The sequence below is a fragment of the Hypomesus nipponensis genome, chromosome 2 (assembly GCF_054491055.1).
Source record: "Hypomesus nipponensis isolate SF chromosome 2, ASM5449105v1, whole genome shotgun sequence".
Taxonomy (NCBI): domain Eukaryota; kingdom Metazoa; phylum Chordata; class Actinopteri; order Osmeriformes; family Osmeridae; genus Hypomesus; species Hypomesus nipponensis.
The window spans coordinates 22,455,348-22,470,000 of record NC_140362.1 but is presented as its reverse complement, the minus strand read 5'-3'; the positions used below and the strand labels follow the sequence as shown (position 1 = coordinate 22,470,000).

At 52.6% G+C, this 14,653-nt stretch overlaps 2 protein-coding genes across 2 annotated transcripts in view; one reads left to right on the top strand and one right to left on the bottom strand.

Annotated features, from left to right (window-relative positions):
* Positions 1-7,285, bottom strand: part of cgna (cingulin a) — a 20,997-nt gene extending 13,712 nt beyond the window's left edge. Inside the window, 5 exon segments of the mRNA XM_084669005.1 lie at positions 1-291; positions 294-374; positions 377-568; positions 571-851; positions 7,088-7,285. The exon segment at positions 1-291 is cut by the window's left edge and continues 2 nt beyond it. Coding sequence (XP_084525131.1) covers positions 1-291; positions 294-374; positions 377-568; positions 571-850 — 844 coding nt within the window. The 5' untranslated portion in view covers position 851; positions 7,088-7,285.
* An 843-nt stretch (positions 7,286-8,128) lies between these two features.
* On the top strand, positions 8,129-13,901 carry she (Src homology 2 domain containing E). Its single transcript, XM_084669004.1, has 6 exons — positions 8,129-9,060; positions 9,461-9,584; positions 10,449-10,691; positions 11,245-11,605; positions 12,313-12,432; positions 12,752-13,901. The coding sequence occupies exons 1-6, from the start codon at positions 8,605-8,607 to the stop codon at positions 12,942-12,944; spliced, it is 1,497 nt and encodes a 498-aa protein (XP_084525130.1). The 5' UTR covers positions 8,129-8,604; the 3' UTR covers positions 12,945-13,901.
* Positions 13,902-14,653: the final 752 nt, after the last annotated feature.

Below are 14,653 nucleotides of genomic sequence, written 5' to 3'. Positions count from 1 at the left end.
GTGTCTCTCTCTGATTAGCCGGCAGCGTCTCCACGGTAGCAATCCTGCTCGACGAAGCCCACTGATTGGCCGGCAGGGCCGTGGTCTTGGGGGCGGGGCCTGGGCCTCTACCCAGGCTGCTGTGCGCTGAGGAGGGGGGAGAGGGGCTGTGGGTGATGATGGGGGAGGGGCCCCGGGTGCTGTGTGACATGGGAGAGCGCCCCCTCTGTCCATCGAAGTGAGTGATCAGCCTGTTGACCGGGGGGGGTGCTAGGGGAGGGGGGGAGGGATAGGACTGGCCCCCCCTCGTCCCCCCAGAGACCCGTTGAGACCGGCCGGATGCTCCCCCGTCAGGACATCCCTCTCCAGCCCTCCCCCCTGCTCCCCCCCACCCCCAGCCCAATCCCCCCATCTAGGTTGCCGTAGCTACCGGACCTCCCGTCTCCCGGTGGCCTGAGCAACCGAAGCTCCTCCCCCTCCCCCTCTCCCTCTCCTCCCCCACCTCCTCCTCCCCCCTCCCTCTCCAGGAGGGAGCCGTGGGACTGGGCCCGGCGCAGCGCCCCCCTCCCTCCTCCCCCTGCCCCCCCAGCTCCTCCCTCCTCCGGGGCAGGCTGCTGTACCCGGGGGGGCAGTGTGTACGCAGCTGCACCCCATACGAGTCTCCCTGCTCCCCCCCGTCCTTTAGCACCACGTAGGGCTGGCCGGCGATGCCCTGCACCCTGACCGCCACCCCATACTTGGAGGCTGAGGGGGGCTTGGTCCTGGGCTGGGGGCCGGGGACGCCCCCTCCGGAGTCATGGAGGTCCTTGATGAAGCGGATCTGGACACCGTAGTCCACAGGGGTCTTTCGGCCGGAGGATGGAGTACTCATTCTGGAGGGGGGAGGGAAAAGAAGGGGGGAGAGGGAAATCATTTTTAGGCTAACATATTTAGTCTTATTAGTTCTCATAGTTTGTGCTTGAGTCTTAACCCTCCAGACAGTGCTTCTCCCCAGCCTTGTGTCTGCAGTACAGAGGAATGCCCTTCAGGCCTCCTCATGCACAGCAGGAGGATTCTCATAAAGGGATTCAGTAAAGCCAGTGTCGAAACACAACCAGAGTAAGAGACCTCCCTTCCAGTGTTGAGGTGTGATGTCACCAGTGTTGAGGAGGTGTGATGTCACCAGTGTTAAAGGGGGGTGATGTCACCAGTGTTAAAGGGGGGTGATGTCACCAGTGTTGAGGAGGTGTGATGTCACCAGTGTTGAGGAGGTGTGATGTCACCAGTGTTAAAGGGGGGTGATGTCACCAGTGTTAAAGGGGGGTGATGTCACCAGTGTTGAGGAGGTGTGATGTCACCAGTGTTGAGGAGGTGTGATGTCACCAGTGTTAAAGGGGGGTGATGTCATCAGTGTTGAGAAGCTGAATGAGCTGAATCAACAACAGACCTAGCAGCATGTCGGCCTTCTCTCCCCTCAGGGCAGCTTTATGTCTGTTCTCTGGACTTTGTTCTCTGTGTGTCAGCTTCATTAGTCATTAACCTAGCGCACACACACACAGTCGCGCACACACACACCCTTGTTGACACACCTTGCTCTGAAACTGTGACTGAGTAATCAGTGAAGGCTGACTTGAGGCCAACAGTATCTGGGTGCTTCATTCGGACCTTCTTTAAGAGACACTTCCTCCTCCTCTTGTTGTTTAACCTCCACTGTGTCCATCCTCCATGCTACCTCCATCCTTCTGTTCCTCCCATCGCCCCAGTCTTTCCCTGATGGATGCCTCGAGCACCCCATCTCTCTTTCCCTCAATCAGCTTCATTGTTCTGAGTGCTGGCCAGCTGGAGGTCTCTCCCTGGTCCTGTCCCATCCTGGCCCCCAGCCCTGCCCCCAGCCTCCCCCCAGCCCTGCCCCCAGCCCTCCCCCTAGCCTCCCCCCACCCTGCCCCCACCCTGCCCCCAGCCTCCCCCCACCCTCCCCCCAGCCCTGCCCCCAGCCCTGCCCCCAGCCTCCCCCCACCCTGCCCCCAGCCCTGCCCCCAGCCTCCCCCCACCCTGCCCCCAGCCTCCCCCCAGCCCTGCCCCCAGCCCTCCCCCCAGCCTCCCCCCACCCTGCCCCCAGCCTCCCCCCACCCTCCCCCCAGCCCTGCCCCCAGCCTCCCCCCACCCTGCCCCCCGCCCTGCCCCCAGCCTCCCCCCACCCTGCCCCCCGCCCTGCCCCCAGCCTCCCCCCACCCTGCCCCCAGCCCTGCCCCCAGCCTCCCCCCACCCTGCCCCCAGCCTCCCCCCAGCCCTGCCCCCAGCCCTGCCCCCAGCCCTGCCCCTAGCCTCCCCCCACCCTCCCCCCAGCCCTCCCCCAGCCCTCCCCCCACCCTCCCCCCAGCCCTCCCCCAGCCCTGCCCCCAGCCTCCCCCCAGCCCTGCCCCCAGCCCTCCCCCCCAGCCCATCATTTTTGACAGGGACATCTCATAGGGACATATTTTTTCCAACTTTCAAAACTTTTTTTTAAAATATTTTTTTTCAACCTTTCAAAGAAATATTTTCAAACCTTCTTTTTGAAAAGAAAACCTTTCAATATTTTTTTCAAACCTTTTTTTGACTTATGTACACTAATGAAGTATTTGTACTTGGTTCCTTCCCTATGGTGTGTGAGAACAGGAAAGGAAGAGTCGGCCAGTTTCCCTGATAAATGACGTGCTGCATGGTGATAAAACTAAAGGTCTCTGGTTCCTGTGGACCAGGAACCAGCCCCACACACACCTCAGGATTCTGACCCTGACACACACACCCTGACACACACACCCTGACACACACACACAGCCCTGCTCCCACACATACCTCAGGATTCTGACCCTGACACACACTCTGACACACTCTCCCACACACACCCTGTGACACACACACACCCAGCCAAACACACTTATCATAAAACACAGCCAGTGAGTGAGTAGACCATTGCTTGGGTGCTGTGTCCCCTAAATCCCAACCCTCCACTAGCTCTGCACAGGGCTTTATGAGGGAGAGAAACCACAGCAGGCTGGAACAGGACGTGCTCAACTGAGGAGATAAACAGAGACGTCATTTACTACTCACAGGCAGAGTGACCCTATCCTCACAGGCAGAGTGACCCTATCCTCACAGGTCACTATCCTCACAGGTCACAGGTCACTATGCTCACAGGTCACAGGTCACTATCCTCACAGGTCACTATCCTCACAGGTCACAGGTCACTATGCTCACAGGTCACTATCCTCACAGGTCACAGGTCACTATGCTCACAGGTCAAATTGAGAAGAACAAGACAGTGTGGTCAAGTCCAATCTATCACAGATTCAGATTGTGTGTCTACTGTTGATATACCAGGGACATGCTCGGCTATCGATGTCATGCTAGTTTAACCAGGGTTACCTCATGCTAGTTTGACCAGGGTTATCTCATGCTAGTTTGACCAGGGTTATCTCATGCTAGTTTAACCAGGGTTATCTCATGCTAGTTTGACCAGGGTTATCTCATGCTAGTTTAACCAGGGTTATCTCATGCTAGTTTAACCAGGGTTATCTCATGCTAGTTTGACCAGGGTTGTCTATGTCATGCTAGCTGGTGTGTGTGTGTGTGTGTGTGGGGGGGGGTCGTGTCCTCAGATATGTGACGAGGTAGACAGGCACACAGACTGTGTGCTGTAAGGGAAGTACCCTGTCACAGCACGTTAACACACATGAACGAGTACACACACTTTCAACAGAAACCCTGTTCTCTCTCTCTCTCTCACACACACACACACACACACACAGACAGACACACACACACAATAGCACATCTCTTATGATTAAGTCAATAATAACAGACACAGCCTTCCATGCAAGTTCTTTTAAAAGCACAGAGCAGTCTGCCTGTCTCTCATTGTCATGAGCCCCAGCCTCCACAAGAGCCCCAGCCTCCACAAGAGCCCCAGCCTCCACAAGAGCCCCAGCCTCCACAAGAGCCCCAGCCTCCACAAGAGCCCCAGCCTCCACAAGAGCCCCAGCCTCCACAAGAGCCCCAGCCTCCACAAGAGCCCCAGCCTCCACAAGAGCCCCAGCCTTCACAAGAGCCCCAGCCTCCACAAGAGCCCCAGCCTCCACAAGAGCCCCAGCATTCACAAGAGGAGCTGCTGGGTCACCCACTTCTCAGTCAGAACAGCCCTTCATTGTGTCAGCGTGTCACTGAGTAGGTCAACATGCATCAGCACGCCAGTCTAGCTCCTAGACAGAGACTGTGTGTGTGTGTGTGCGTGTGTGTTTGTGTGTGTGTGTGTGTGTGTGTGTGTGTATGTGTGTGTGAGGGGGGCTTAGGGTCTATCCTATTGTGCAGATGATGTGGAGCAGAAAACAAGGGCAGCAATCCTGGGAATTCAAATCCCCTCCCATGCCCTCCCTTCCAGCCTGTCTCTCATTCCTTCACCCTCTGCCTGTCATCCAGGTGTCCCTTTCAGACTCCACCCTCCTCTGTCCAGGCTGAAGCTAACCTCAGCCTGTGCCCCCTCTCCGTCTGAACTCAACACTCAGGCTGAGTCCATCCAGTAACCACAGCCTGCACAGAGACAGTAACCACAGCCCTGCACAGAGACAGTAACCACAGCCTGCACAGAGCCAGTAACCACAGCCCTGCACAGAGACAGTAACCACAGCCCTGCACAGAGACAGTAACCACAGCCTGCACAGAGCCAGTAACCACAGCCTGCACAGAGCCAGTAACCACAGCCTGCACAGAGCCAGTAACCACAGCCCTGCACAGAGACAGTAACCACAGCCCTGCACAGAGACAGTAACCACAGCCCTGCACAGAGACAGTAACCACAGCCTGCACAGAGCCAGTAACCACAGCCTGCACAGAGCCAGTAACCACAGCCCTGCACAGAGCCAGTAACCACAGCCCTGCACAGAGACAGTAACCACAGCCCTGCACAGAGACAGTAACCACAGCCCTGCACAGAGACAGTAACCACAGCCCTGCACAGAGACAGTAACCACAGCCCTGCACAGAGCCAGTAACCACAGCCCTGCACAGAAACAGTAACCACAGCCCTGCACAGAGCCAGTAACCACAGCCCTGCACAGAGACAGTAACCACAGCCCTGCACAGAGCCAGTAACCACAGCCCTGCACAGAGCCAGTAACCACAGCCCTGCACAGAGCCAGTAACCACAGCCCTGCACAGAGACAGTAACCACAGCCTGCACAGAGCCAGTAACCACAGCCCTGCACAGAGCCAGTAACCACAGCCCTGCACAGAGACAGTAACCACAGCCCTGCACAGAGACAGTAACCACAGCCCTGCACAGAGCCAGTAACCACAGCCCTGCACAGAAACAGTAACCACAGCCCTGCACAGAGCCAGTAACCACAGCCCTGCACAGAGACAGTAACCACAGCCCTGCACAGAGACAGTAACCACAGCCCTGCACAGAGCCAGTAACCACAGCCCTGCACAGAGCCAGTAACCACAGCCCTGCACAGAGCCAGTAACCACAGCCCTGCACAGAGCCAGTAACCACAGCCCTGCACAGAGACAGTAACCACAGCCCTGCACAGAGCCAGTAACCACAGCCATGCACAGAGCCAGTAACCACAGCCCTGCACAGAGACAGTCCACCTCAACCCCCAGTCTTAGCAGCGCCAGCCCTCTGGCTGTGCTCTTAAATTGAATTTTCGTTCAGCAAATTGAATGGAATCCGCTTTGCTCTCAGGGACAGAACAGAATTAGTGGAAGAGAGACTGGAGGGGAGGAAAGCCACAGAAGACTTTATCAGAAGAAGCTTTGCACCACTGCCGTTTGTGCCCAAAACTTGAGTGGGAAAAGAAAAAAATATCAAAAGAAGTCAATCTTTGTGTCTTTGTGTAGGATAACTCTAGGATTTTAGACAAATTCATTATTTTTGGATGTCATTGCTAAACAATGTTATCACACCATAACCCAGATACCCAGGAGACAGCTAGCTGCTATGGTTTCTCTCTTCTCTGTCTGTTGTGAATAGACAGTCATTCCCCATTCAGCACTTCTGGCTCTCCATTACATTCTTGACTTAAACCAGACCCCTTCCCTCCTTCCCATCCCTCTCACAACTCAGCACTTTTTCTCTTTCACACTCAGACAAACAGCCAGTTCTTCCTCTGTCTAACTCTAACGGCTCTCACTGGCTTCACAAAGGGGGGCTTCGGTGTTGCCAAATAGTTCACAAACAGCACACAATTACAGCCCTCCACATTCCACAGCATGTTGCGCAGTAAACATTACACACACAGATGCTCTTCCTTAAAGTACCTGTATCAGTCTCGTAGTCAGTTAAAGGTCTCACATCTTAAACAAGTACCCTCGAGCTAAGATTCTCCAACACGTCTTGCCTGTCGCACTTCTGCACTAGTGTAATACGAATGATCCAGGTTTGACGCGTTCAGTATTTACACATTTAACAAAGTCAATTCTCTGGAAGGAGGGCTGATTCGACCTCTGGTCTCGAATTCTTCCCCGGCTGCGTCAACCGTACCAGCTAGTACTGTAGACGCGATCAGACCAAACTGTACGGGTCAGAAGCAGCCCTCCAATTAAACAAGTGTAACTGAATTCACAGCCTGACAATTGTCGCCAAATGACAAGTGTTTGAATTAAAGCACAAAGAAAGTGTAAGGACGTTGCAAATGTGTCTCAGCAGAGGTGGGTCACCTGCTATCAAGTACCATTGCGAGTAGAGATACGCTAGCTAACGTAACGATACACCTGCTTAGACCTACATGTGACGGTAGCTTGGTCGTTAGCGGACCGTTTACCGGAAAAGAATGAGAAAGTAGCTAACCTGCAGTAGTTCAATGTTCGCCAGCAAAACGCAACACATTGGCATAGTCAACATACATAGCTGATAAGGACCCAACTCCATGTTGATCTTTCAACTAAACATTTAGCTGGGTAACTAGCTGTTTGACTAGCGTTTTAAAAGATAAAAGTGTATAGTTTATAATTAAAACAGCTAGAGATACTGTGCCAAATGCGAAAATCTGATCAAGCTGTAAAGCGGACATGCTAGCTAACGTTAGCCAGTCCGCTGTCTCAGTCAGTGTCTGTGACATCTTTGTGCTGGACTATTAACATTCAAACGTACCTGCTATTCTTGGGTCAAAGTAGTACTTTTTCTTTTTCAGTTTATCCAGTATTTTTGTATAGTTTCTCCTGAATGTAAACAAACTAGGTAGCTAGTCACCAACCGTTATAGCCAGAAAATAGTTTTAGATATGTACAATCCGCGGACAGCTAAGTTGGTTATGGGACTGCAACCTGTTACCTTTGTGGCCGATGCGGTCAGAAACGTTGTCCCGCCCAGCCCAGCCAAGGGCATAACGTGATAGGTTAGGCTAATTTCATGGGCGGATCAACGCGGAGCGCCCGCTTTCAGTATTGGTGGGATTTTCTGTCAGTTTATGATAAAGTAACAGCGCTGTAGACTTATGGAAAACAGTGGTGGTAACAGTTTTTAGCTCTGATTGGCATGCCGGGGTTTATCCTTACTAGAAACCATTACCGCACAGGTAGGTTTCATTTCTAAATGAGGTGAATACAAGTGTTTATACAAGGGTCAGCCGCTCAGGTAATGGTGGGCTTCCCACTGCAACCTTTCCCCGATACAGAATATCTATGGATATCGTATTCCTTTGTTTCCTTTATTAACGAAAAAAATAAAATAAATGCACTGTGTATTCACCGTATAATCCAAACTGGTGTGTTGTTCCACAGAAGGTCCTGTAGGGGGCACTATGTCTTCACTAATATTTCCAGAGCACTTCAGTTTCTGAGCCCCGGACACTGACATTTGTTATAAAAAGAAAATACAGATTTCCAGCAACATATCCAGCGACTCAAAAACTGGAAGATTGTGTGGTGATAATAACTTTATAGCCTATCATACTGCAAATTCATGAAGTTTATATTAGCTTAAAAATGGAGACCTGGATTCAGATTTGTGCTTGGATGTATCAGGTGTCATCCCTGCCTGATTCTCAGGGTCATTGTGTTGTCTCTGAGCACACATGGGTCACAGTCATTTACCAGGTTTCAATGTGCATTTATGAAATATGACCATTCCTTTGTTATTCAACACACCCAGTCCCCCCGGTCCAACCTCCTCCCTCTGGCACGCACTGAATCAACCTCAAAGCTATTCTCACATTTCGCTTGGAAGTCGCACCGTTAACAAGCTCCGGGAATGGGATCTTCAGTGAGTGCAAAGAAAATCTTTCTGTTCTTCCGAGTTTACGCGCTCCAAAGACTACTTTTTAAACTCCGAGGGTAGTTGGCTGTGGGTAGGCCTATAGCAAGACTGGCGAGGCTCGCGGAAAGAAGCCCTTGAAAGAATGACAGATGGGTTAAGGTTTGGAATTTGTATTTCAGTCTGTCCTATCCACATCATCTATTAATTCAGAATATTGCTCCAGTTTTGAATGCTCTACTTGATCAACGTCAACCTCGTGACCGGTAACAGAGTTAAGTGTACCCGTGCGTAAAATCAGTGTCCTCGCACTAAAGCTATACAACTTAAATATAGCATAGGCCTACATTTTGTAAACGTGGAACCGTTTTAGGTATCAATTGAATTCACCAACTAGTGTCTTAGTATTATCAAACATGGCAAAGTGGTTCAGGGATTTCCCTATCAACCTGCGGAACGGGGCCGAACGTGTGCGCTCCGCCTCTGAATCAGGTCCCCAAACGCGACCAAAACCTGGGATAACCCGCGACAGCCTGAAGGGAAACCAGCGTAAGGATGGCTCCGGAGGAGTCGGTTCTTTACTGTCAGGGAGAACTAGAAAAAACTCGGCGTTTGAACTGGGTCGTAGCGGCACATGCAACAGCGGGACAGTCTGGGACAATCTCATCCCCGGTAAGAACCGCAAGAGTTCCAAGACCGAGACGGGAGGACCAGATGAGAATCGACCGCTGAGGACGTCCAGTTTGGCGCACGCGTACATCAGCAGGATGATTAAAGTGGACAAGCAGGACAAGCCCCTCGCAGTCAGCGGCTCAGATCAACAGGGGATGCCTGAGAACGAGAGGGATAGAACCGAAATCAAGACAGCGACGGTGAGTTAGAAAGTTTGCTTGGTGCTACACCTACGCGTTGTTGCAAAAACTGTGATTAAGCTGTTGTCTGCCCTATACACTCACCCAAACAATTGCACACACACACACACACATGCACACACACACACACACACACACTTGACTCCTGGTAAAGGCTTTGTTCATAGAGTTATGTAACATGAGACCTTCTCTCATAGGCAGGCCTGTGCCCCTGTTGTTTCTCACAAAGACAGCCCTAGCCCTAGCCCTAGCCCTAGCCCTAGCCCTAGCCCTAGCCCTAGCCCTAGCCCTAGCCCTAGCCCTAGCCCTAGCCCTAGCCCTAGCCCTAGCCCTAGCCCTAGCCCTAGCCCTACTGGCACTAAGCAGGCCATCCTGTGCATGGCTCATGTCTGTTTTGCAGCTGATCATCCAGAACTACGCAGACCCGTACGACGCAGAGCAGACGCGCGAGCAGAGGGAGGCGGAGAGAGCGGGAGAGGATGATGGATACATGGAGCCTTACGATGCCCAGGTCATCATCACAGGTGAGGTCATACTGGGGTCAGAGGTCATTTCACTCCACCCCTCCAGTGCTTGGGCTGGGGAACATTATGTTGCTTTTCAAGATCTTAAAAAGACATTGGCCAGTCCGGTTTGAGAGTGTGTGTTTAAAGAGGCTTGGATCACAACTGGACCACATCACGATTTCCCCTTCTACTGGCGGTTGCTATGGAAACAGTGTTGTGCTGGGACAAAGGGCGCAGCTTCCTCTTCCTACTTCCTGTCTCCTGCTTCTGTTTCCTGTGTCCCATTCTCTAGATAGGAAGCAGGACCCAGTATCTGTGCCCCAGCACACTCATATTATACTACATGGCCCCTTACGTGTGAACAGAACACAAAGACCCCCTCACCCTCACCCCAACATACACTCCTCTTTCCCCCGGTCTCGCCCAATCACTTCCCAGCATTCAGGAAGTGGTCTAGTCAGCAGGCCAATCAGGGACTGTGTTGACCTTTCTTTTCGTAGCTCCATTGTTTGGTCACACAATAGTGCAGACACACAGGCTACCTGACAGACTGCAAAGAAATACTGTACTCGGCATGCAATAACATAAGATATCCTCTGTGGAGATGAGAGATACAAACACACAATCTTCATACAGAGTGTGCGTGAGGGGTGTCATGGAACCCAAAAAACAAAGCTTGGGAAGACAGAGTAGTGATACCTGTATTCTAGGGGCACCCAGGGAAGACAGTAGTGATACCTGTATGCTAGGGGCACCCAGGGAAGACAGATGTAACTCTCTGTAATTAGATCTTATGCTTTCTTCTCTATGACTGAAGTCTTCCTGTCTCGTGTGTGTTGACTGGGTTTCCCTCGTTGAAGCTTTGTGTTTGGGCCCTGTCAGAGGTTCGTAGGCGCGGCTCCAAGGACCTGCTGAAGGTGTGTGTGCTCCTGGACCGAGGCCAGGGGGAGGGGCGGAGCCCCGCGCCTCCTAACATCTACGACACGCCCTACGAGGGAGGGCCGGAGGGCGACGCTGGGGGGGTGTGGATCCCTGTCACGCGGCCCGAGTCCGACGCCCGCCCCACTGGGGAGTACGAACTGCCCTGGGAGTGGAGGAAGGAGGACATCGTCAGGGCCCTGTCAGGTAGAGCGGGAGGGAGGGAGGGAGGGAGGGAGGGAGGGAGGGAGGGAGGGAGGGAGGGAGGGGAGGGAGGGGAGGGGAGGGGAGGGGAGGGGAGGGGAGGGGAGGGGAGGGGAGGGGAGGGGAGGGGAGGGGAGGGAGGGAGGGAGGGAGGGAGGGAGGGAGGGAGGGAGGGAGGGAGGGAGGGAGGGAGGGAGGGAGGGAGGGAGGGAGGGAGGGAGGGAGGGAGGGAGGGAGGGAGGGGAGGGGAGGGGAGGGGAGGGGGGAGAGCCCTGTCAGGTAGAGAGGGAGGGAGGGAGGGAGGGAGGGAGGGAGGGAGGGAGGGAGGGAGGGAGGGAGGGAGGGAGGGAGGGAGGGAGGGAGGGAGGGAGGGAGGGAGGGAGGGAGGGAGGGAGGGGAGAGCCCTGTCAGGTAGAGAGAGGGGGGAGGGGGTGAGGGAGAGAGAGGGAGGGAAGGGGAGGGTGAGAGAAAGGGTAGTGAGCAAAATACCAAACCACATAGGGATGTTGTGTGAGACCTGATCATACTGTTTCCTCGTCTGTCCGGTTCCCTCCAGCTCAGTTCGAGGGGGTGGACTGTTCCCCCAGTAAGGAAGACTCTGCTCTGCCCGGCCGCCCTCAGCTCCAACACAACCCCAAACTGAAGACCTGGAAGCAGAAAACCCTCATCTCTTCTTCCCTCTCGCCATCCTCCCCCTCTCCCTTCTTCCCCTCCTCTCCCATCCTTAAACTTTCTCCCCTGTCCTCCCCTCCCCCTTCCTTCCCCACCCTCAAACTGTCCCCTCCCTCCCCCTCTTCCACCAGCGCCATCAAACTCTCCCCCCCATCTCCCACCTCCCCCTGTCCCACGCCCCCCTGTCCTGCTCTGGAGGTGGAGGCAGTGAGGGTGGACCGCACCCTTCCCCTGGAGAAACAGAGGTGAGGGAAACACAAAAGAGCTCAATGAGGCCATAGAAACACAAGCCAGAGAGGAGAGAGAGCAGAGAGAGAGGTGTGAGGGACAGCAGGCCAGAGAAGTCTCTTTAAACGCTCAAGAACATTCTCCACAGTCACACTCCCACACCATCAGCTTCTCTTTTCATTCATTTGCTGTGTGTGTGTACTGTGTGTGTGTGAAGGTGTGTGTGTGAAGGTGTGTGTGTGAAGGTGTGTGTGTGTACTGTGTGCGTGTGAAGGTGTGTGTGTGTACTGTGTGTGTGTACTGTGTGTGTGTGGAGGCGTGCAGGAGGCTCCTAGCATGATGTGTAGACACAGCTCAGTGTGTTGTGTTGTGTCCTACAGCAGTTCACCAGACAGCAGTCTGGCTCTACCCTGTGGTCACTGTCAACAGCACCTTGAATCATCTCATGTCCCTCACCCCCCCCCCCTCCATTTAGAATCACTTATTTCCCTCATCCCCCTCTCTTTCTCCTCCACACACACACACACACTCTCTCTTTCTCTCTCTCACACACACACTCTCTCTCTTTCTCTCACACACTCTCTCTCTCTCTCTCTCTCTCTCAGCGTTCCTTTCAGAGTACATGTGACATGCTCCCCCCATCTATCCTCCATGACACCAGTGGTGTAGTCCTGTCCATTACTGTCCTCTGAGCTCTAGATCTTAACTCCTCCCCCCCCCCCAGCTGGTACCATGGCAGTGTGACTCGCCTCCAGGCAGAGTCTCAGCTGCAGCGCTGCAGGGAGGCCAGCTTCCTGGTCCGGGACAGCGAATCAGGGACCAGCAAGTACTCCATTGCTCTGAAGTGAGTCGGTGTGTCATTGTCTGTTTGCGTGTGTTTGAGTGTGCGTGTGTGCTATAACAGTTTGGTTGTAAGTAAAGTCTACATGGTTAACCCCACTACGCACACCCAGAGACGGAGGCAAGCAGCATGTTTAGGAGAGAAAGAAAGAAGGAGAGAAAGAGAAAGAGAGAATGAGAGAAAAGGGAGATAACTTGAAAAGAATGAATGAGAAAGACAAAGAAGATCTGAAATGATTCAGACTAGCTTTGCTATTGGTGTGTAATTCTGTTCCAACAACCACTCACTTCCCTATGTTCTGGTGCGTTTGATTGGTGTGCAGGACCAGCCAGGGTTGCGTGCACATCATCGTGGCCCAGACCAGGAGCAGCAAGGGGCAGGGCTACACCCTGGACCAGAGCAGCTGTGTCTTCACCAGCATCCCTGAAGTAGTGCACCACTACCGCTCTCACAGGCTGCCCTTCACTGGGGCTGAACACATGACTCTGCAGTATCCTGTCCCAAGACCACACTGAACACACACACACACACACACAGAAGTGTCACAAGTCGAGGAACACACGTAGCCCACATAAACCAAACAGAAGGCCAGGCGGACACACACACACACATATTTTTGTGAGTAAATACCGGTAGATATCCAGTCTGGGGTTGATTCTCTCCTGCAGTATGACTGTACAACTGATTGTACACTGGCAACTTGTGACTCACAAATGCACCACCTAGTGGTGAAAACCCCACACTGCTCGGACCAAGAACACACACAGCACAACCTGTTTCCCTTCGTAAAGCATGCAGTAATGCAAACACACACAAACACACTGGCTGTATTTATAGTGCAGAGGAAAACAATCCTACCATTCACAGCTCTTTGACTTTTCACAACTCACATTGTTGTGTTCCGACACTCACTTCAACAGATGTTACACACTTCAGTGTGTTACACACCACCATAGTGTTAAACACCGTGTGTTTTGTGAGCAGAGAAACAGAGATTCTACTGAGTCTACCGTCCTCACAGTCGCCTCTCGTCAACCCTAACCCCAACCCCGGCCACCATCCAGTCGGTGTACATGTGTCGGAGAAATTAAGAATGTCGTGTTTTATACTGAATAATACTGAGTGAAGAGATGATCAGCCTGAAGGATCTCTTAGTTATGGACCACGTGTCAGCAGCAGATCTACTAGTTAACCTGGTCACCACTGCTGGTTTGAGTGTTTTCAGTCAGCCAATTACAGATGTCAATCAATCTATCGATGTGTCCGGAAGATCTGCCACTTTCCATCAGCAGAAAGACTCTCTGATTTAAGGGTTTGGCTTTAGTTAACAGATTCAACTGTTTCATCCAACAAACGTTACCACTGCTGAATAGTGCCTGCTCGTCCAACAGAGCAGTGCTGGTGGAACATGTCACCTGAGTGTGTATTGGGGGTTTTCTGTAATAAATAAAGAACATATATTATCTCGGAAATCATTGTATATCAATAAATTAATACATCAATACCTTAAAACTGTATCACAAAGACACACTTAAACACACACATCCTCTCACACAAAGATGGAGTCACATATGTCCTCTCTAAGCTGCCAAGCCGTTGACCTGAGTGTGACATCAATGAGGGTTAGACACAGCCCTGCACACAATGACTAACACACATATGTCCACACATACATAAACATGCACACACACACACACACACTCGCACAAACACGCGCAAAAGCGCATGGGCACGCAAACAAAGAAAGATAGACGTGCTTATTAATAGAACCACACATTTCTCCAGACATGCGGACCTGCAGATGTGACTGCAGCGTGCAGCCCCTGGACGTCTGGGCTCAGGGGGAAGGAGGGTCGTCTGGTCCAGAGGTCATGTGCCATAGTGTCCTTGAGCAAGACTCTGAACCCCAAGGTGCCCCAGATGGGCAGGGCAGCACCTTGCATGGCAGTTGGTTGAATCAGCAGCATGGATGAATGAGGCAAAACATGTAAAGCGCTTCGAGTGCCGCTAAGGTATAAATGCAGCCCATTTACCCCTAGTATGTTGTTGAAGAACACAAAAACAATCATTGTGCGTACATGAACAAATCTGTTGTGTGATTGTGTGTAGTTAGTTGGATGGCACTGTGTGATGTCATGTGTGCTCGTGTGCATGCTTTTTCTGCTAGATAAGGGATTACCAGGTTGCCATGGTGATTAGTTAGAGTGAGGTAGGGCCATATCTA

What these genes read in the sequence shown, in the direction of transcription:
- she (XM_084669004.1), top strand. Translation starts at nt 8,605, where the DNA reads ATGGCAAAGTGGTTCAGGGATTTCCCTATCAACCTGCGGAACGGGGCC. An exon ending in CCGAAATCAAGACAGCGACG is followed by an intron (nt 9,061 to 9,460) that starts GTGAGTTAGAAA and finishes TCTGTTTTGCAG; the next exon opens with CTGATCATCCAGAACTACGC. An exon ending in CATCGTCAGGGCCCTGTCAG is followed by an intron (nt 10,692 to 11,244) that starts GTAGAGCGGGAG and finishes GGTTCCCTCCAG; the next exon opens with CTCAGTTCGAGGGGGTGGAC.